Source organism: Rana temporaria, chromosome 2, assembly GCF_905171775.1.
Source record: "Rana temporaria chromosome 2, aRanTem1.1, whole genome shotgun sequence".
Taxonomy (NCBI): Eukaryota; Metazoa; Chordata; class Amphibia; order Anura; family Ranidae; genus Rana; species Rana temporaria.
The window spans coordinates 512,271,064-512,292,845 of NC_053490.1; the positions used below are offsets into that span (position 1 = coordinate 512,271,064).

At 45.2% G+C, this 21,782-nt stretch overlaps 1 protein-coding gene across 1 annotated transcript in view; it reads right to left on the bottom strand.

Moving 5' to 3' along the window:
• BACE2 (beta-secretase 2) overlaps positions 1 to 21,782 on the bottom strand; it is a 74,450-nt gene that overhangs the window by 28,996 nt on the left and 23,672 nt on the right. Inside the window, exons 2-4 of the mRNA XM_040338980.1 lie at positions 15,931 to 16,019; positions 10,657 to 10,873; positions 3,352 to 3,480 (exon numbers count right to left, since the gene is read on the bottom strand). Of these exons, the coding sequence (XP_040194914.1) occupies positions 3,352 to 3,480; positions 10,657 to 10,873; positions 15,931 to 16,019 (435 nt within the window). The remainder of the gene's footprint in view (positions 1 to 3,351; positions 3,481 to 10,656; positions 10,874 to 15,930; positions 16,020 to 21,782) is intronic.

Genomic DNA, 21,782 nt, shown 5'->3' on the forward strand with positions numbered 1-21,782 from the left:
TCCCGGACGGCTTACGCAAACGACGTTAAATTTTGAATTTCGACGCGGGAACGACGGCCATACTTTAGACAGCAATACACTTGCTGACTAAAGTTAGGGCACCAAAAAAAACGACTAGCTTTGCGACGGGAAACTAGACTAGCGGTGACGTAGCGAATGCGAAAAACCGTCGTGGATCCGCCGTAACTCCTAATTTGCATACCAAACGCTGGTTTACGACGCAAACTCCCCCCAGCAGCGGCCGCGGTACTGCATACTAAGATCCGACAGTGTAAAACTATTACACCTGTCGGATCTTAGGGATATCTATGCGTAACCGATTCTATGAATCAGTCGCATAGATAGAAACAGAGAAACGCCGTCGTATCTCATTTGTGAATCTGGCCTTAAGTCTTTATTTTTTTTTATTGAGCAATAACAGTGCACTTAATGTGCCTTTAGCCTCATAGTTGTCTATCTGCAACTGCTTGTTGCTCCAGGTTTAGGGTAAGATTTGGTAGGTCTCATTACTGTGCTGCTCACTGTTCTCTTTGCTGGAGAGGAAGCTGTACTGGAGGACCTGCAGTGCAAGAATCTACCTGCTCCATTCATTCGGTGGACCTGTGCTCCTAGATTCCAAGAATTCCGACCAATTTTTTAATATGACGCCACGAGTTATCAGCTCACCGGTCAGGGGAGTAGCTCTGGCATGAAAAACCAAAACCTGATGGCCACCTCCATGCAGAGGCGCAGAACAAGACAGAAGTCAGTAATGGGGAAGCGATCTGCTGCTCTGAGGCCACAGGCAACACTAGTGACTACCACTTTGCCCTCTGCCTGAATTTTCGGGTATTTCTTTAGATGTTAATAAAGCCACAGGAAGTAATAGAGCTGTAGAAGCTCTATAGAGGCAATAAAGCAGTTTGTTAGAAGAGTAAGAATAATTCTGGGACATGATCTAAGAGGGGGTGGTGGGAGTTTTGGGGGTAAATTTGGTTAATGAGCATACACTTGAAATAGTGTTAAAACATTAAAATTTCAAAAAAAGACTACAAAAATGTTTAAAGCCATCTGTGTATCCATTGGGAAATCCCCTCATTTCCTGCTTCAGTGGTACAGCAGGAAGTGGTAAAAAATCTCTCAGATGGGGACGCAAACCATCTAAACTGAAAATTTTAATTTTACATCGACTACAACTTCAAGAAAGCACATCCAAGACGTCATGCTCCCACCCTTTAAAGCGGGAGTTCACCCTAAAAATTTTTTTTAACATTTGATTCATGCTCATTTTGTCTAGGGGAATCGGGTAGTTTTTTTAAAAACTAAGCCGTACTTACCGTTTTAGAGAGCGATCTTCTCGGCCGCTTCCAGGTATGGGCTGCGGGACTGGGCGTTCCTATTTGAATGACAGTCTTCCGACAGGCTTCCGACGGTCGCATACATCGCGTCACGAGTAGCCGAAAGAAGCCGAACGTCGGTGCGGCTCTATACGGCGCCTGCGCAGCGATGTTCGGCTACTTTCGGAAAATCGTGACGCGATAGATGCGACCATCGGAAGCCTGTCGGAAGACTGTCAATCAAATAGGAACGCCCAGTCCCGAAGACCCATACCCGGAAGCGGCGGAGAAGATGTATCTCTAAAACGGTAAGTACGGCTTTGATTTTAAAAATACTACCCGATTCCCCTAGACAAAATGAGCATCAATCTAAGGTTAAAAATGTTCATTTCCGGGTGAACCTCCACTTTAAGGCTGACTGTATTTCATGCTTTTTATATGCACATTTTCTAAAGACTTCAGGCCAGTCACATCAAATCAAAATGGTCCCATCCGGCTATTCTCTAAGGCAGCGGTCTTCAAACTGTGGCCTAGGGGGGCTTGCTCTTTTCTGGCCCTTGGGGCACCATTTCACCAACTCACAGACTATAGGGCATAATTCATGCTGCTGGCACAAGCAATGGGGCACAATTCCTCCCACTAACACCATTGATGGTACACATTTCCTTCCATTGACAACAGCGATGGGGTAGAATTCCTCCCACCAACAATGGAGCACAATTCCTCCCACTGACACCAACAATGGAGCACAATTCCTCCCACTGACACCAACAATGGAGCACAATTCCTCCCACTGACACCAACAATGGAGCACAATTCCTCCCACTGACACCAACAATGGAGCACAATTCCTCCAACTGACACCAACAATGGGGCACCATACATGCCACTCACACCAAAGATAGGGCATGGTCTACTCCTACTGGCTCCCTAAACAGATGTGTAGGCGCTACAACCTTCCGAAATAACAGCTCTGTCTGGTGCTCAGAACTTAAAGGGGTTGTAAAGGTAAATGTTTTTTCACCTTAATGCATCCTATACATTAAGGTGAAAAAACATCCGATGGTATCGCCCGCCCCCCCCCCCCCCCCCGAGCCCCAGTTTTACTTACCTGACCCTTCAAAAGTCCCGGGGGGGGGGGGTCCATGTGACATTCTTCGGTTCCCAGCCTGGCCGTTGATTGGCTAGGCTGGGCGGATTGATAGCAGCGCAATCATAGCGTAAGATGCGGTGCGCCGGGGTCGAGTGATACAGTCGGCGGCTATGCCCGCCGCTGTATAACGGGAGCGCGCTCACAAAAGCTTTCTACCATGCGAGCTCGCTCACATGAAGGTACAAAGCTTTTGCAAGGAGGAGCCGAGACAGCCGCCGAGGGACCCCCAGAAGACAGGGTTAGGGGACACTCTGTGCAAAACGAGCTGCACAGTGGAGGTAAGTATAACATGTTTGTTTAAGGCTGTCCACACCTCCAACATACCAAAATGAGAAAAGGGATGGTCGGCACTCAGGATGACATCCAAAAAAATTGTATTCCTTTATTGAAAAGACATGAACAATATTGTAAAAAGATCCTACGCGTTTCGGCCGTTAGTCCTTGGTCATGGCTGACTAACGGCCGAAACGCGTAGGTTATTTTTACATCATTGTAAAAGAATACTATTTTTTGAATGTCATCCTGAGTGTCACCTATCCCTTTCCTTATTGTCCAAGATGGGTGGTCCTTGCTGATGCAGAATTGGGCAATGACAGAATGACATCAGTGCCAGTCTCTACTGTTGTACTGTGAATAGATGCAAGGCCATGATGCCACATATTCACAAGGGTCCTCAGTTTTCCAACTGAGAGACTCTGGCCACCAGGACATCTTGTGGTTGTGAAGAGGTACTGCATAAGACAGCACCAGATTACAGGGGAATATCGCAACAAGGAGGTCCTTGTTTTCTTTTTACACAAACACACCATGCGGACATTTAAAAAAAAAAAAAAAGTAAAATAATAATTATTATAGACTAAAAGCACTGCTTAATGTACTTACAAGACTGCCGCCATTGTTTCCGGACCCGGTTGTGGGCAGGCCAGCCCCACACATCTGCATGGAGAAAACGTTCGGAATATCTGCCTGCTCTACCAAGGAATCAAAGAACGGTTCCACAGAGCTTGACGGCTGCAAAGTCATAAAAAAAAAAAAAGCTTTACACAATTGCTTTACGCAATACATTTCGGCTATAAACATTCTCCACGTTATGTTCCCCATTGGAACTAAAGCCCCTTTCGCACTTGCGTTTTTGTGTAGGGTGATTTATACGCGATTCTGAGTGTCGCACATAGGGCAGCTATTCACTTTAATGGACTGCCCTATGCATGTTTGTCGCACAAGAGAGGCTCCTGCTCCTTTTTGGGCAACAACCTTAACGTAATTTTAAAAGGTGTTTGCTGTGCGATTCTGTTGCATGAAAATTGTGGCAAAAATCGCATCATGTTTGGGGCACCATTTAGAACAGGGGTAGGCAACTTGGGGCCCTTCAGCTGTTGTGGAACTACATTTCCCATGAGACACTGCAAGGCTTGTAGTAACAATTAAGCCCTGTACACATGATCGGTTTGTCTGATAAAAACGGACCGATTTCATCGGACGAACTGATCATGTGGGGGCCCCATCGTTCCCCTCCCATCAGTGAAAATAAATAGAACCAGTTTTAAATTTTTCCTATGGTTAAAAAACCGATAGAAAAAAAAAAACGATCGTCTGTGGGGAACTCCATCGGTCAAAAATCCACGCATGCTCAGAATCAAGTCGACGCATGCTCGGAAGCATTGAACTTCATTTTTCTCAGCACCTTGTCGTGTTTTACGTCACCGCATTGGACACGATCAGATTTTTAACCGATGGTGTGTAGGCAAGACTGATGAAAGTCAGCTTCATCGGATATCCGATGAAAAAACCCATCGGATTAGATTCCATCAGATATCCGATCGTGTGTACAGGGCTTTACTCCCAGAGGCATGATGGGACTTGTAGTTCTGGAGGGCCCCATGTGGCCTACCCTTGATTTAGAAGGAATGGCACCCAAATGCGTTGCAGAGCAAAATTGCGGAGATTCCAAATCGCCAAGCGTGAATGGGGCCTGGCTGAAAAGTATATAAAGGCTAAAATTTGAATATGAAATATGCCTCTAAAATGAAACAAACTTTGCTTTGCATTATACTTTTGTTGATTTGATGAAGAGATAGAAAATAAAAATAAGGAATTGCAGCAATCAAAATTATTATTACAGCAAAACCTTGGATTGCGAGCATAATTCGTTCCAGAAAGCTTGTAATCCAAAGCGCTTGTATATCAAAGCAGATTTTCCCATAAGAAATAATGGAAACTCAAATGATTTGTTCCACAATACATTTTATTCATTATTTCAGTTTATAGTCCATATAAAAAGATTATAGCAATGTGATAGGTTGTGTAACCATAAAATGTCCATCCACACATGGAAGCCTCCACAAGGGGATTAGAAACAAAATCCGGCAGGAGTTACAGAGTATAAAAGAGAAGAGAGGCGCCTCTAAGTGTAGCAATATGGTTACATTTAATGAAGGTACAACATTTAGCAACTTATTGCTACACTTAGAGGCTCCTCTCTTCTCTTTTATACTCAGTTGTGACATGACGCTACTCTTATATCAAGACATCGCTTGTATATCAAGTCAAAATGTATTTAAAAAGTTTTGCAAAACGCTCACAAAAGTTACTCTCAATCCAAAGTTTTACTTTGTTTGTTTTTATTCCAAACTAAATTTGTAGAGTTAAAGTGGAGTCCCAGCTATTTTTTTTTTTTTTTTAGTCAGTCAGCAGCTACAAACACTGTAGCTGCTGACTTTAAATAAAGGACACTTACCTGTCCTGGGAGCCTGTGAGCCTTTGCTATAATAAATATCCCCCAAAAATATATTAAAAAAAAACTTTTTTTCCCCCTCAGTTTAGTCCGATACATATTCTTCTACCTATTTTTGGTAAAAAAAAAAAAAAAAAAAAAATCGCAATAAGCTTTTATCGATTGGTTTGCGCAAAATTTATAGCGTTTACAAAATAGGGGATAGTTTTATTGCATTTTTATTAATCATTTTTTACTACTAATGGCGGCGATCAGCGATTTTTTTCATGACTGCTACATTATGGCGGACACATCTGACAATTTTGGCACATTTTTGGGACCATTGTCATTTTCACAGCAAAAAGTGCTATAAAAATGCATGGTTTACTGTGAAAATGACAATTGGAGTTCAGGAGTTAATCACTAGGGGGCACTGTAGGGGTTAAGTGTGACCTCATATGTGTCTCTAACTGTAGGGGGGGCGGGGCTGGACGTGTGACGTCATTGATCATCTTTCCCTATATCAGGGAACAGACGATCACTGACACTGCCACAACAAAGAACAGGGAAGGTGTGTTTACACTCACCTCTCCCCGTTCTTCAGCTCCGGTGACAGATCGCGGGACACCGGCGGCGATCGGGTCCGCGGGTCCGGTGGCGGTGTGCTCGCGACCCCACGGCTGGGCTCAAGGAATCAGCCGTGCCATCTGCCGTCGTATAATGGTTAAAGTAACTTGAATTTAAAGGATTTTTTGGCGAATGCAAAAAAAAAAAAAAAAATCCTACTTTCTTTTTTGTTCATTGAAGGACACGGTGGGATCCTGTTCTCCGACACCACCTTCAAGACAGAGATCAGGATCTCCGTGTCCTTCAATGAACAAAAAAGAAAGTGGGAATTTTTGAAGGACACAGCAGTAGACATGTGCACTGCCGAAAAGTTTGTTCATTTTCGTCTCATTCGTTTTTTAGCTTTTTTAGGAAAATTCGAAAATTCTAACATTTTCAAATTTCCAATTTCCAATTTTCGAATTTCCGAAAATTAGAGTTTTCACATTTCCGAAATTCAGGAATTTCGTAACTTCAAAAATTCATAATTAGAAAATAGGGAAATTAGAAAATTAAAAAAAAAAAATCGTAAATTTTGGAATTAATGAATTTGTCAAAATTCGTTAAACGAATTTGGAACTAAACACATTGCACATGTCTACACAGCAGAGATCTTGATCTCCGACTTGAAGGTGCCGCTGTAACTCAAAAGGTTCGAGATCACGATCTCTGACCATTGGGTTATAAGTGGGTTCATAGGTAATAGATCAATACTTGGGTTATGGGGCACGTTGAAGGCCACAGTAGAGATCCTAATCTCTGAATTGAAGTGACATCATAAACCAATGGTCAGAGATCATAATCTCTGCTGTGCCCTTTGATGATGCAACCACAACATCGAAAGGACTGGTAATACATTACATTTTTGTTTTTGTTAAGTGGAGGGGAATTATTACAATTTTGTTTAAAAATTGTGTTTTCCTTTTCCATCTCGAATATGGTCACCATGTAGCAGTCTGTCGCACCTTACACTCCTTTGCTGTAGGGATGACGGAGCAGGGAGTTTACTGCATGTGTAGAGGGAGGGAGTCCGAGGGACAAAAGATAAGCAGTTCAGGTAAATGACTTCACATGTGTGGACGTTGTGTTGACTTTGGGTGTAGTGAACTATCCTCACATAGAACAAACATAAGTATTGACTTATCACCTGTAAACCCAGCACAGGAAAAACACAGAAATCAGGTTTGGCTATATACGCAATCCGCTGTTTTAGCAGCTGGCCTTGCCCGGGGCTGGTCAGCTTTCTCCAACACAAGCTTTGCATGGCATCACTACAATGCCCAGTCTCTGCTCTCATTGGAAAGCATTACCTTACTGGGAGGAGGACAAGCCAAGTTCCAGGTCCACCACATTGTATACTTCTGTCCATCCAGGACAGGCAAGGACTATACCGTATTTATCTGGGTATTGCGCGCTCCGGCGTATAGCGCGCACCCCTAAAGTGGACCCGCATTCCTGTTAAAAATAACATTTTAGTACGTACAGTTTTGGTATCTTGTGCGGCATCCATCGGCGGCCTCGTCGGGTCCGGCGTCCGTCTGCGGCTTTGGTGGTGTCCTCCTCGTCGGGTCCGGCGTCCTTCTGCGGTGTCCTCCCCGCTAAGTTTGAACTACTGCGCCGGCATATACCGAGCGCAGTACACTCGTGTATAGTCGGGCAGGCTCGGCTCCTCTCGCGGTCACGTCCTATGTCCAGGACGTGACCGCGAGAGGAGCCGAGCCTGCCCGACTATACACGAGTGTACTGCGCTCGGTATATGCAGGCGCAGTAGTTCAAACTCGGCGCGGGAAGCGGGGATTGGCGTATATCGCGCACCCACGATTTTGCCCTGAATTTCAGGGCAAAAAAGTGCGCGGTATACGCCGATAAATATGGTAATATTTACCTTATTCCTCCCGCTGGCATGCTTCCTCTATGCTGTATGATTGGTTCCTCAAAGACTCTTCTCCAAGGTGCTGTGACATCATCACATACAAAACAGAACCCATAGCCCATTCCTGTATCTGAGAACAGCATGGGCCTGCCCACAGCCTGGGGTGTTGGAGGAAACGGGTTAGCTCTGGAAGCCTGCCCAGGGCAAGGAATAAGGTATTGAAGCTTTTTCGTCTTCCCCCTATACTTGCCAAGCATTTACCCCTTGGAGTGTGGGGGAAGGGAGTTGGCATTGCACTGCCCGTCGCACAATGCAGGACCAGAGCTTTTTTTCCTCAGAAAATAGGTGCAGGAACTCAACTACGACCCCGTTCAGATTTAAAAAACGGTAGAAGGGTCTTAAAGGGGCATTAAATATCAGGATTGCATTACATACAGAGTGCAGAGTTCAGGGGGTTACACACAGAGTGTAGAGCTGTCACTTGTAAACACAGAAACCAGACTTGGTGATTGTGGTGAGCAGGCACTAAAGGGTCTGAGCCAGAGGTGGAGGAACCGAGTTCCCCCAGAAAAAAAGCCCTGTGCAGGACTATTGGTCCTGCTTTGTACGTGACGATATTGGAGTGTGACCACCAGCCATTGAGAAGTCTTCAAGGGACACGTCACACAGCAAGGAGGAAGCAGTAGTGTATTTAGGTTTTGTGATGCCCTAGGCCTGACTAAACTTGTGCACCCCCCCAATTTAAATATGACACACCCCTTCCTGTCAAGGCCACACCCCTGTTTAAGACCTGCCCTGAACTTTTTGAGTGGGGACACTAGCTCTGAGGGCCTGGGGGGGGGGGGGGATGAATTCCCTCAATTTGCATAATTTCCTCTCACTTCCTGTTTGGTTATGGGGCAGAAAGTGAAGGGAAATCGCTGCAATGGGACAGGGATGGTAAAAAATAAACTGACAGGGGCTATAACCCTCCCTTACTTAATTGGTCATGGAAACTAAAGGCGGATCTGATACACCCGCTCCTCCCATTGGTTTGGCTTCATTACGCATCCAATGGGAAGGGGGAGAGGGGTTTATAAGATGTGCGGTGTGTGTGTTTGGTCGGCAGGAGCAGCTTATGAGGGAGAGGCACCATCTTTGATGTAAGCAACCAGATTTGCTATTTTTCTTTCCTTTTTTCCCTCTGTTGATGATTTTGGCCAATATTCCATTGAGCATTTACATCCTTTTAGATTCCATGCTGGTCGTTTGCCCCATGTGCGGTATGGAGTTATATCTACTTTGACCATGCTGATGGTTCATTTGTACTTATCAGGTATGCAGCTGTTTAACATATGGGAAGCTTTGTTTTTTCCTTCCTTGCTGTCATATATATATATATATATATATCTCTATCTATCTTCTTTTTCTATGCAGTGGTTTTGGGATTAATGCGGGATTAGTGGAGATTGTGGATTTGTCTATCTGCGATTTGAATCTTTTTCTTCAAAATCTTCTATAAGATGGGCCAGGTAATTTTTGTAGCTGCCTGGTCATTTAGGGATTGGGGTAATGATTGACTCATATTGTTTGATTCTTATAATCATTTGTATTTTTTATATGCCCCTCCAGACTGGTCCTTTAGCCCAGTGGTCTCCAAACTGCGGCCCTTTGCTTGATTTTTTCCAGCCCTTGTGGTGATTTTTTATTCATTGGCACCAATGATGGGACAGAATTCCTCCCAATGACCCCAATGATGGGGCACAACTTCTGCCAATAATGGGGCACAACTTCTGCCAATAATGGGGCAAAACTTCTGCCAATAATGGGGCAAAACTCCTGCCAATAATGGGGCAAAACTCCTGCCAATAATGGGGCAAAACTCCTGCCAATAATGGGGCAAAACTCCTGCCAATAATGGGGCAAAACTCCTGCCAATAATGGGGCAAAACTCCTGCCAATAATGGGGCAAAACTCCTGCCAATAATGGGGCAAAACTCCTGCCAATAATGGGGCAAAACTCCTGCCAATAATGGGGCAAAACTCCTGCCAATAATGGGGCAAAACTCCTGCCAATAATGGGGCAAAACTCCTGCCAATAATGGGGCAAAACTCCTGCCAATAATGGGGCAAAACTCCTGCCAATAATGGGGCAAAACTCCTGCCAATAATGGGGCAAAACTCCTGCCAATAATGGGGCAAAACTCCCGCCAATAATGGGGCAAAACTCCCGCCAATAATGGGGCAAAAGTCCCGCCAATGATGGGGCAAAAGTCCCGCCAATGATGGGGCAAAAGTCCCGCCAATGATGGGGCAGAATTCCTCCCAATGACACCAATGATGGGGCAGAATTCCTCCCAATGACACCAATGATGGGGAAGAATTCCTCCCAATGACACCAATGATGGGGAAGAATTCCTCCCAGTGATGGGGCAGAATTCCTCCCAGTGACACCAATGATGGGGGATTTTGTACGTCTAATGGCCACAGTTCGGCCCCCTTAAAGTCTGGAGGACAGTAATCCGGCCCTTTGTTTAGAAAGTTTGGAGACTCCTGCTTTAGCCTATCGCCAGCATTCTCCAACACATGTCTTGGCACATGAGTTTTTGATATAGAATATCTTCCCCTCTCTATAGTACACTTCATACAAAAGGTTCCTCTCCTTGATGCTGTTCCAAGAAATATATTTTATACATTCCTTGCATGTTTCTATCTATATTTTCAGGTAAAGTCTATACATTCTAATATTTTTGCACATCAAACTTTTTCTTTTCAAATTATTTTTTCTTTTTCTATTTATTTCATTCTTTCTGTATATACCTGTTAGGCATTCTGATTATCTAATGGATATCTATGCGTAACCGATTCTAAGAATCAGGCGCATAGATACGACGGCGCAACTCATATCTCGGTTGTGAATCTGGGCCTTAGAGCCTACAACTGTCTTTGTATGCACTTACGTAAAACTGGAGTTTGAATACAAACATTATCATATTTAAACCAAAATCAGCCTCACCTTGGCCAAGGTGCTGTAAGCCAGTCCCAGAATCCCTTGCCATTTGATCTGTGGCATGAAGAAACTTTCAGACTCCAAGATAGAAGCGATGTTGACCAAAAACGTCCCATTCACTCCTTTCGGGACGCCGATGACATCTTTTCCAAGAACTCCAGTCCAACTTCCCTGAGTGTACCTGACCGTTACCGCCGTTCCAAGAGACTGGTATGTAGAGGACCTGCAAAATCAACTCATGATGTAATCCTTGCAACCACGATATGCACGGATGGCGAAACAATTGGCACTTACAAATCGCAAAAAAATAAATCATGAAAATGATAAAATATTTATGCAAGTTTTCTGGCATTTATCTGGCAGAATACAGGTGATGAAGAAAGTACATCAAGCTCTTTAGAGAAGTAAAAAGTTTAAACCGCTCGTGGTTAAAACGCTTTACAAGCAGTGCGCAAAAATGAGTTATGCCCCGTACACACGTGCGTGATTTCCGACGGGAAAAGTTCCCGTTGGAAATCCCGAGGGGAAAGCCGAGAACCTGTCTTTCCCCCTACATACGAGAGAACTGCGATGGATCGTTGGTCAGGAATCCCGGCTGTGTGCATGCTCCATCGCAGCTTTCCCCATAGGAAAATTACTGGGCAAAAGTCTGCCGGTATTGGAAGCAGTTTTATCTGTAAATTCCAAGCAAATGGCTAAATACACGAGGGAGCTGGAGGAGGAGGAGGGAGGAGAAGCAAGGAGAAGAGGAGGGGAGAAGAGGAGGAGGGAGGAGGGGGGAGAAGCAAGGAGGAGGAGGAGGAGAAGCAGGGAGAAGAGTAGGAGGGAGGAGAAGCAGGGAGAAGAGAAGGAGGGAGGAGAAGCAGGGAGAAGAGGAGGAGGGAGGAGAAGCAGGGAGAAGAGAAGGAGGGAGGAGAAGCTGGGAGAAGAGGAGGAGGGAGGAGAAGCAGGCAGAAGAGGAGGAGGGAGGAGAAGCAGGCAGAAGAGGAGGAGGGAGGAGAAGCAGGCAGAAGAGGAGGAGGGAGGAGAAGCAGGCAGAAGAGGAGGAGGGAGGAGAAGCAGGCAGAAGAGGAGGAGGGAGGAGAAGCAGGCAGAAGAGGAGGAGGGAGGAGAAGCAGGCAGAAGAGGAGGAGGGAGGAGAAGCAGGCAGAAGAGGAGGAGGGAGGAGAAGCAGGCAGAAGAGGAGGAGGGAGGAGAAGCAGGCAGAAGAGGAGGAGGGAGGAGAAGCAGGCAGAAGAGGAGGAGGGAGGAGAAGCAGGCAGAAGAGGAGGAGGGAGGAGAAGCAGGCAGAAGAGGAGGAGGGAGGAGAAGCAGGCAGAAGAGGAGGAGGGAGGAGAAGCAGGGAGAAGAGGAGGCGGGAGGAGAAGCAGGGAGAAGAGGAGGGGGGGAGGAGAAGCAGGGAGAAGAGGAGGGGGGGAGGAGAAGCAGGTAGAAGAGGAGGAGGGAGGAGAAGAAGGTAGAAGAGGAGGGAGGAGGAGAAGAAGGTAGAAGAGGAGGGAGGAGAAGAAGCAGGGAGAAGAGGAGGGAGGAGAAGAAGCAGGGAGAAGAGGAGGGAGGAGAAGAAGCAGGGAGAAGAGGAGGGAGGAGAAGAAGCAGGGAGAAGAGGAGGGAGGAGAAGAAGCAGGGAGAAGAGGAGGGAGGAGAAGAAGCAGGGAGAAGAGGAGGGAGGAGAAGAAGCAGGGAGAAGAGGAGGGAGGAGAAGAAGCAGGGAGAAGAGGAGGGAGGAGAAGAAGCAGGGAGAAGAGGAGGGAGGAGAAGCAGGGAGGAGAAGGTAGGAGAGAGGAGAAGCAGGGAGGAGAAGGTAGGAGAGAGGAGAAGCAGGGAGGAGAGAGGAGAAGAAGGTAGGAGAGAGGAGAAGCAGGGAGGAGAGAGGAGAAGAAGGTAGGAGAGAGGAGAAGCAGGGAGGAGAGAGGAGAAGCAGGGAGGAGAGAGGAGAAGCAGGGAGGAGAGAGGAGAAGCAGGGAGGAGAGAGGAGAAGCAGGGAGGAGAGAGGAGAAGCAGGGAGGAGAGAGGAGGGAGGAAAAGCAGGAAGAAGAATCAGGGAGAAGAGGAGGGAGGGAGGAGGAAGGAGGAGGAAGGAGGAGGAATCAGGATTTTTCTCTGCTGCACTTTAGTAACACTTATTGGTCTGGCTTCTCCCCCAGCTTGTGATTGGACAGCAACAGAAAAAGCTACTCTTTTAGTCACTCTGCTCTCCCCTCCCATCAGTATGTTCCCTGCACCACAACACCGCCTGATTGTACTGCTTCTGCTCCCTGTCAAAGCTCTGCTGTACAGTGACTACAAGTAGCCGATACCAGATAAATTGTATCTTTAAAGTGCATAACCATTCTATTACCCCTCTATAGCATCATGCAATTTTTTTCTGACAATGAAGGTGTAGAATGTCATCTTAGCTGGAAGAAAATCATGGCCAGCAGTTTGCAGGAAGAGAAGATATCGCATGTTTTGTCTTACTAAAGAAATGTTTGCTCTCACAATTGGAAAGGAAATAGAAGTTTATCCGGTTGAACAAACTGTGCTACATTTTATTAGTGCGTCTACGGGAAACTAAAACGTGACTACAGCAAAGGCGGCCACCAATCTTTTACAGTTTTCTTTTAGAAAGTAAGAAAGCTTCACCTCTAAAGTGGTTCTAAAGGTACTGTTACATTTTAAGGGTTTCTCCTTGTTAAAAAGGTTGAGAAATGCTGCCTTATACTTTACACCGAGATGAATCATTTGAGAGTGTAAATTTTAGCTTGAGCTATTGAACCCAGTAAAACAATTTTTTTTTCCTTTTCAGGAAGCGAGGAAACATGTTGAGGAGGAGTACCTGCTAGCCAAATAGATCTAAATTTATTAATACAGGCATACCCGCTTTAAGTACACTCACTTTACATACACTCGCGAGTAAGGACATACCTGCGAGTGTATGTAAAGTGCCTTACAAGTACTGTACGGACATTTTGCAGCTGCAGTAAAAGGAGCTGAAGCTCCCAGAGCATAGCCCGCCCTGTTCCAGTGTGCCCCTGACACCTCAACTACAGCTCTTGACACCCCCACTACAGTCCCTGACCCCCCACTACGCCCTAGAAGTGAAAAAGGGTATTGTTTCACTTTAAGTACATTTTCGTTTTACATACATGCTCTGGTCCCATTGTGTACTTAAAAGTGGGGTATGCCTGTATGCAACATTTCATTTTTTATAATAAATGAAAAGTCCTGAATATAATAATAAAAAAATACAAAATCGTGATATATTCCATTTTAGTTTTTTTCCTCCTAAGAAAAGAGCTTATTAGGAGGTGAGCCGCCTCCGGTCAGACAATGACCATATCCTCGGCACGTCAGCATTGTACATAGTCGTGGATCAGCGGCGGTGTCACTGCCTTCCTAGTAAACAGCGCGGATCCCATTACGTGTGTCGCCGCTGTTGCACAAGGGTGGGAGGTGTGTGGAGGACAAACAAACTGACGGTAAACAATTCTCTGGGCTTTAGACAAAATCCTCCGATCTTATCGGATTGTCAGCTTCACAGACAGATTAGGAACCTGAAACTCCACTCTGCTATCTCGCTTCCCTTCCGCTTGCTCTGCACCACCGCCTGAGATTCCCTATAGGAAGAGTCTGGCTCACTACCAGATACCAGGCTATAGGAAAGTGGGCACAGCTGGGCAAACCCTCACAGAGAAGAGTTATTTTTTTTTTTTTTAACCAATCGACCTGCGATTTGATCAAAGCGATCAGAGCTTCAAAAAATTGAAAAGCCATACCTTCCCTTTCAAACGATTTAGACTCGATTTCGATCAAATTCGATTGTAAGTTACAATGATAACTTAATTATTGATCAAAATCTCCTTCTCTATGTGTGGCAAGAGAAAGTGACTTGATTACCCAACCAATGATAAACAGCGAGGATGGAGGAACCACCACCACCACTGGATTCGGGCAGCCACAGTTTGCGTGTCTGCTGGCGCCGAGAAGAGGCCCCTAAGCCTGACGGGACCTCAGAAGAACCCATCCGAGAGGAGCCCATCTGACGGGACCCCAGAAGAACCCATCCGAGAGGAGCCCATCTGACGGGACCCCAGAAGAGTCCATCCAAGAGGAGCCCATCTGACGGGACCCCAGAAGAGTCCATCCAAGAGGAGCCCATCTGACGGGACCCCAGAAGAGTCCATCCAAGAGGAGCCCATCTGACGGATCCCGAGAAGGAGGCCCCTAAGCCCATCTGACGGAACCCCAGAAGAACCCATCCGAGAAGAGCCCACCCGACCGGAGCCCCGAGAAGAGCCCACCCGACCGGAGCCCCGAAGAAGAGCCCATCCGACCGGAGCCCCGAAGAAGAGCCCATCCGACCGGAGCCCCGAAGAAGAGCCCATCCGACCGGAGCCCCGAAGAAGAGCCCACCCGACCGGAGCCCCGAGAAGAGCCCACCCGACCGGAGCCCCGAAAAGAGCCCACCCGACCGGAGCCCTGAGAAGAGCCCACCAGACAGAGGAAAGGAAATGATTTGCAGATCACAGCCATTGAACCAATATTTTCAGAAGGAGAGGTCAGCAATGGAAGCCTTCGAACCTCCTGAGACCAGGATTCCTTTAAATCTAAACTCCAGGCAAACGGCTAAATACACAGATAAAATACACACACCAATCAGCCACAACTCTATGACCAATGACAGGTTACGTGAATAACATGGATTATCTGGTTACAATGACATCGGAAAGTGGGTGGGATAGATTAGGCAGAAAGTGAACATGTTGTCCCTGAAGTTAATGTGTTGAACGCAGAAAAATGGGCATCACAGTTTGTTGTGTATGTAGCCGCAGCCTGGTTAAGGTGCCTTTGTTGACCCGTGTCCATACACACACATATACATATATATATATATATATATATATATATATATATATATATATATATATATATATATATATATATATATATATATTATATAATAATTTACTTTTTGCAATAAAAAAAATTAAACTAATTTCTTTATCGATTTAGAACAATCAGGAACTAGGCAGATTATGAAATCTGCCTAGTAACAGCCAGATAGAAGTGAGTAAAAAAAAAAAAAAGAATTTACATTTTTTTTTTTTACATTAAAGGCAAGCTGTTAATAGAAAGTACATTTTTTAGGGTGGAACTCCACTTGAAAAAAAAAAAATCATTAGCACGTTAATGGGGAAGGCGTGTGTGTGTGGGGGGGGGGGGGGGGTGGAAAGGCAAAACATAATCAGAAACGTAACAATACAACATGCATGAAAGGGAAGTAATTAATATGTCACGTACGCGAACGATTCATAATACGTGGAAATATCAGGATTCGGAGCTCCGGCAACTGCAAAGTTACTGCTTCCCGTGTCCACCAAAATATTTACCTGAAAAAAAGAAACAAAATGTATTGTGAGTTTCAACATGTAATACCACATACGTACAGCAGGGGGCTCCAAACATGGTCAGCTTTTATCCCCCAATTCAAAAGTGTGGCCATATACAATGCCGAAAATGTATTTAAGCCATGGGTGTTCCACCTGTGGCCCTCCAGCGGTTGCAGGACTACAAGTCACCTCATGCCTCTGCCTTTGGGAGTCATGCTTACTACGGGGGTCAGCCTTGCAATGCCTTATGGGACTTGTAGTTCCGCAACAGCTGGGAGGGCCACAGGTTGAGCACCCGTGATTTAAGCAGTTGCTCATCAATTTACCACTTCACCATACCGGCATTTTCACCCCCTTCCTGCCCAGACCAATTTTTTTAGTTTTCAGCACTGTTGCAATTTGAATGACAATTGCGCGGTCATGCAACGCTGTACCGAAATGACATTTTTTTTTTCCCCCCCACAAATAGAGTCTTCGTTGGTGGTATTTGATCATCTCTGCGGTTTTTATTTTTTGCGCTATAAACAAAAGAGCGACAATTAAAAAAATATATATCTTTTTTACTTTAATAAATACCAAAATGTAAAAAATAAAACAAAAAAAACATTTTTTTCCCTCAGTTTAGACCGATATGTATTCTGCTACCCATTTTTGGCAAAAACAAATTAAATAAATCGCAATAAGCGTTTATTGATTGGTTTGCGCAAAAGTTATAGAGTCTACAAAATAGGGGATCGATTTATAGCATTATTCTTTTTTTTTTTTTACTAGTAATGGCAGCAATCTGCGATTTTTATTGTGACTGCTACTTTGCGGCGGACACATCGAACACTTTTGACACGTTTTTGGTACCATTCCCATTTATACAGCGATTAGTGCTATAAAACTGCACCGATTACTGTGTAAATGTGACTGGCAGGGAAAGGGTTAACACTAGGGGGCGAGGAAGGGGTTTAATATGTTCCCTAGGGAGTGATTCTTACTGTAGGGGGGAGGGGACTCACAAGGGGAGGAGACCGATCTGTGTTCCTCTGTATTGGGAACACACATCGATCCCCTCACCTCTGACAGGACATGGATCGGTGTGTTTACATACACAGATCCACACTCCTGTCGTGATCGCCAGACATTGCGGCATCCAGGCACGCGCACCGGGTCACGAGCGGCGCCGCACGCGCGCTCTAGATTGCCGGGAAGAAAAGATGTCATATGACGTCCATCCGGAGGAAGGGAGGGTTCCTGCCGGCGGCATATTATTAAGGCCCGGTAAGGAAGGGGTTAAAAACGCAATTAGGCCTCATGCACACGGGTCGTAATAACGTTAAAAAAAAAATGCCACAAGCTTTGCAGGATTTTTGCAATCGCATCATTTAGCGTTTTTTTTTAACCACTTGCCGACCGCCCACCGCAGTTTTACCGCGGCAGGTCGGCTCGGCTGCGCAAAAATCACGTATGAAACGTGATTTTGCTTTGCGGCCACTAGGGGCTCACTCCTGGCGCTGATGCGAGTGCCCAGCGGGCGCGATCACCGCCAGGCACCCGCGATTGCTCGTGGCAGAGCGAGAACCGGGAGCTGTGTGTGTGTCAACACACAGCTCCCGGTCCTGTCAGGGGGAGAAATGACTGATCGCATGCTCATACAATGTATGAACAGCGATCTGTCATTTCTCATAGTCAGTCCCACCCCCCCTTCAGTTAGAACACACCCAGGGAACATAATTAACCCCTTGATCGGCCCCTAGTGTTAACCCCTTCCCTGCCAGTGACATTTTTACAGTAATCAGTGCATTTTTATAGCACTGATCGCTATAAAAATGCCAATGGTCCCAAAATTGTGCAAAAGTGTCCGAAGTGTCCGCCATAAGGTCGCAGTACCGATATAAAACGCTGATCACCGCCATTACTATTAAAAAAAATATTAATAAAAAAAAATGCCATAATTCTATACCCTATTTTGTAGACGCTATAACTTTTGCGCAAACCAATCAATATACGCTTATTGCGATATTTTTTTACCAAAAATATGAAGAAGAATACGTATCGGCCTAAACTGAGGAAAAAATTTATTTATAGATTTTTTGGGGGATATTTATTATAGCGAAAAGTAAAAAATATTCTTTTTTTTCCCAAAATTGTCGCTCTATTTTTGTTTATAGCGCAAAAAATAAAAAAACGCAGAGGTGATCAAATACCACCAAAAGAAAGCTCTATTTGTGGGGAAAAAAAGGACGTCAATTTTGTTTGGGAGCCACGTTGCACGACCGCGCAACTGTCAGTTAAAGCGACGCAGCGCCAAATCGCAAAAAGTGCTCTGGTAAGGTAGGGGGTAAATTCTTCCGGGGCTGAGGTGGTTAAAGTAACAGATTTCATGTCCAACGAGATTTGGAATTTATAGTCACAGCAGACAGAAATCTGTGCTCCGACGTTCTGAAACCATTCGGGTTTGTTCACACGAGCTCTTACTGCTCCCCAACAGCTAGCGTTTCTCAACTTCAGTCCTCAAGGCGCACCCCAACAGGTCATGTTTTCAGGCTTTCCATTATTTTGCACAGGTGATTTGATCAGTTTCACTGCCTTAGTAATTACCACAGCCTTTTCATCTGAGGGAAATCCTGAAAACATGACCTGTTGGGGCGCCTTGAGCAGGGCTGTCTTAATGAGAGGGCACACCTGGGCAATGCCCAGGGGCCCCAGCTGCATGGGGTGTCACTGCACTTTCCCCAAAGCAGCTGGTCCTTGACCCCACGCTGGCCCGAAATTGGGGGCCCCATGATGGCACTGAGAGTGATAGATACACAGGGGAGGCAGTCTGCCTCCTACCTACTTGATGTCTGTTTACCTTCACTGTCATCATTGTAGGGGCCCCAGATCATTCCTTTGCCCAGGGGCCCATGATGCTATTAAGACGGCCCTGGCCTTGAGGACTGGCATTGAGAAACACTGCACTAGCTGTTGGGGGGCAGTAAAAGCCCATGGTCCAAATGACTAAAATAGCAGGTTTGATGGATAGACGTCCCATGAATATGAATGATTGAAGCAAAGACAAAAGGAATGAACAAACGTATTAAGTGGATTTACTACCGGCACCCGGGCCTGGAGACAGAAGCACATGGAAGTTTCAACAAGAATGTGATAATGGGGAGGTTGACAGCGAGCCAACGCTTAAACAGCCACGGCGCTGACAGTGCGGAGATTAATAGCGCGCTGAGCGAGCAGTTTTGGAAATATGTTAATACAGCAAAATATGGAAAATCCGAATAAAAACGTACGATGGGCCTATTAATCTCACAGGAAAGGTCAGATCTCATGTTGGGGAGAAATATGTGCGGATCAGGAATTTTACACGGCGTCCTCCTCTGCAGTATAGAAAAGACGCATTCATGGCTCCGCCCACGACCCGGTGTCACCCACATAGGGGCCTGACAAAGGCCACACAGGGGCATTGTATATTATACAACAGACATGGGGGGAGCGAGCGGGACAGTCCTGAAAATGTAATACTGTCCATAAGACTGAACCGTCCTGTGTTCAGGCAAAAATATCAACCTTCTAAAAAGGCAGAAAATATATTTAAAAAATATATATATTATTAACAATAATTCTTATAGTATATTTAATTTTCTTATATTATATTAAACATAAAAACACACACACTATAATATTATATATATATATATATATATATATATATATATATATATATATATATATATATATATATATATATATATATATATATATATATATATATATATATATATATATATATATATATATATATATATATATATATATATATATATATATATACACACACATATACATACACATATATATATACACACACACGTCTAAGGCGAGTGTTTTAGCACCCCAAGCTTGGCACACATGTAGCCACACTCTTCCTCTACAAGTGTGCAAAGTTTGTTGTCCGGGGGACCTACGGCCGGGAAGCACCGATTTTTTAAACCTGGGCACCCCCTCCATAGACTCCCATGTTAAATGGTAATTTCTCCAGTGAATTTCGGGACCCGGTACCGGCCAGTCGTAGGTCCCCTGGACCCGGAAATTGGCACACATGTATCCCCATCTCTCCTCTTCAAGTGTGCAAAGTTTGTTGTCTGGGGGACCTACAGCTGGGGAGCACCGATTTTTCAAATCCAGGCACCCCTTCCATAGACTCCCATGTTAAACATCGGTCCAGTCATGGGCACAGTAAGGCATGGGCACAGTGAGGCATGCACATGGACACCCTAGGCTTATACTCGAGTCAATACATTTTCCCATTTTTTTTTTGTAAAATTAGGTGGCTCGGCTTATATTCGGGTCAGCTTATACTCGAGAGTATATATATATATATATATATATATATATGCAGTAGGGAACCGGGAAGTGAAGCCGCAACGCTCGACTTCCTGATTCCCTTTCCCTCACCGAGGATGGCGGCGGGGGGCAGCCGAGAGAAGAGCGATTCATCGGCTTCAGGCTGCCGACATCGTGGGCACCCTGGACAGGTAAGTGTCCCTATTTTAAAAGCCAGCAGCTGCAGTATTTCTAGCTGCTGACTTTTAAAGCGGGAGTTCACCCTAAAAAAAAATTTTTTACCTTAGGATTGAGGCTCATTTTGTGAAGGGGAATCGGGTGTTTTTTTTTAAATCGAAGCAGTACTTACCGTTTTAGAGAGCGATCTTCTCCGCCGCTTCCGGATATGGGTCTTCGGGACTGGGCGTTCCTATTTTGATTGACAGGCTTCCGACAGGCTTCCGACGGTCGCATCCATCGCGTCACGAGTAGCCGAAAGAAGCCGAACGTCAGTGCGGCTCTATACGGCGCCTGCGCACCGACGTTCGGCAACTTTCGGAAAATCGTGACGCGATGGATGTGACCGTCAGAAGCCTGTCAATCAAATAGGAACGCCCAGTCCCACAGCCCATACCCGGAAGCGGCGGAGAAGATCGCTCTCTAAAACGGTAAGTACGGCTTCGATTTAAAAAAAATATCCGATTCCCCTTGACAAAATGAGCCTCAATCTAATGTTAAAAATTAACATTTCTGGGTGAACCTCCACTTTAATATTTTTTTGGGGCGGACCACCGCTTTAAAAAGACTAAGACAGCAATGGAAGCTCCCATTGTTCTATCCCTAAAAGGTTCACTTTTTGGAGGCTTAAAAAGGGTAACTCCACTTTCAAGAAAAAAAAAAAAAAAAAAAAGATAGGAAATGTAGAAAAAAAAATATTATATAGCGAATACAATTGAGGCACAAGTCATATTGTAATTGAATGCCATTAACAAATGACCTTTCCTTTTTAATCCGTAGCACCGATTTTCTATGAAACGCAATATGGCAGCCTGAAGGTGTGCTGTACACCATCGGGCCCCTTACAGGTGTAATGCCTGTACCCCCTCATGGCGGCCCTGGGTGTACAGGCTGTCCCCCAAAAATGTAATTTCCTGCTTGTGTGATTGGCTCACTAATTTTCCCAGAAGTCTACACTAAGATAGATACAAGTCAGATTTCAGGCATCCCCTGCAACAAAAATGTCATTTTTGGAGAGATACTTCCAATAGGAAATCACATCTAAAAAGGATGCAGACCCTGCCACTTTCATCATTAGAACCCTGCAAGTGCAGCAGCTGATTGCTCATAAAACCACTCCCAGCTGTAATGGACTACAGCTTAAATTTGATGCCACTGCATACTAATCAGCCGGCCCATTCACATCTTTCCAGTGTGGCACCCAATGGGCCCTAGTTTGATCTG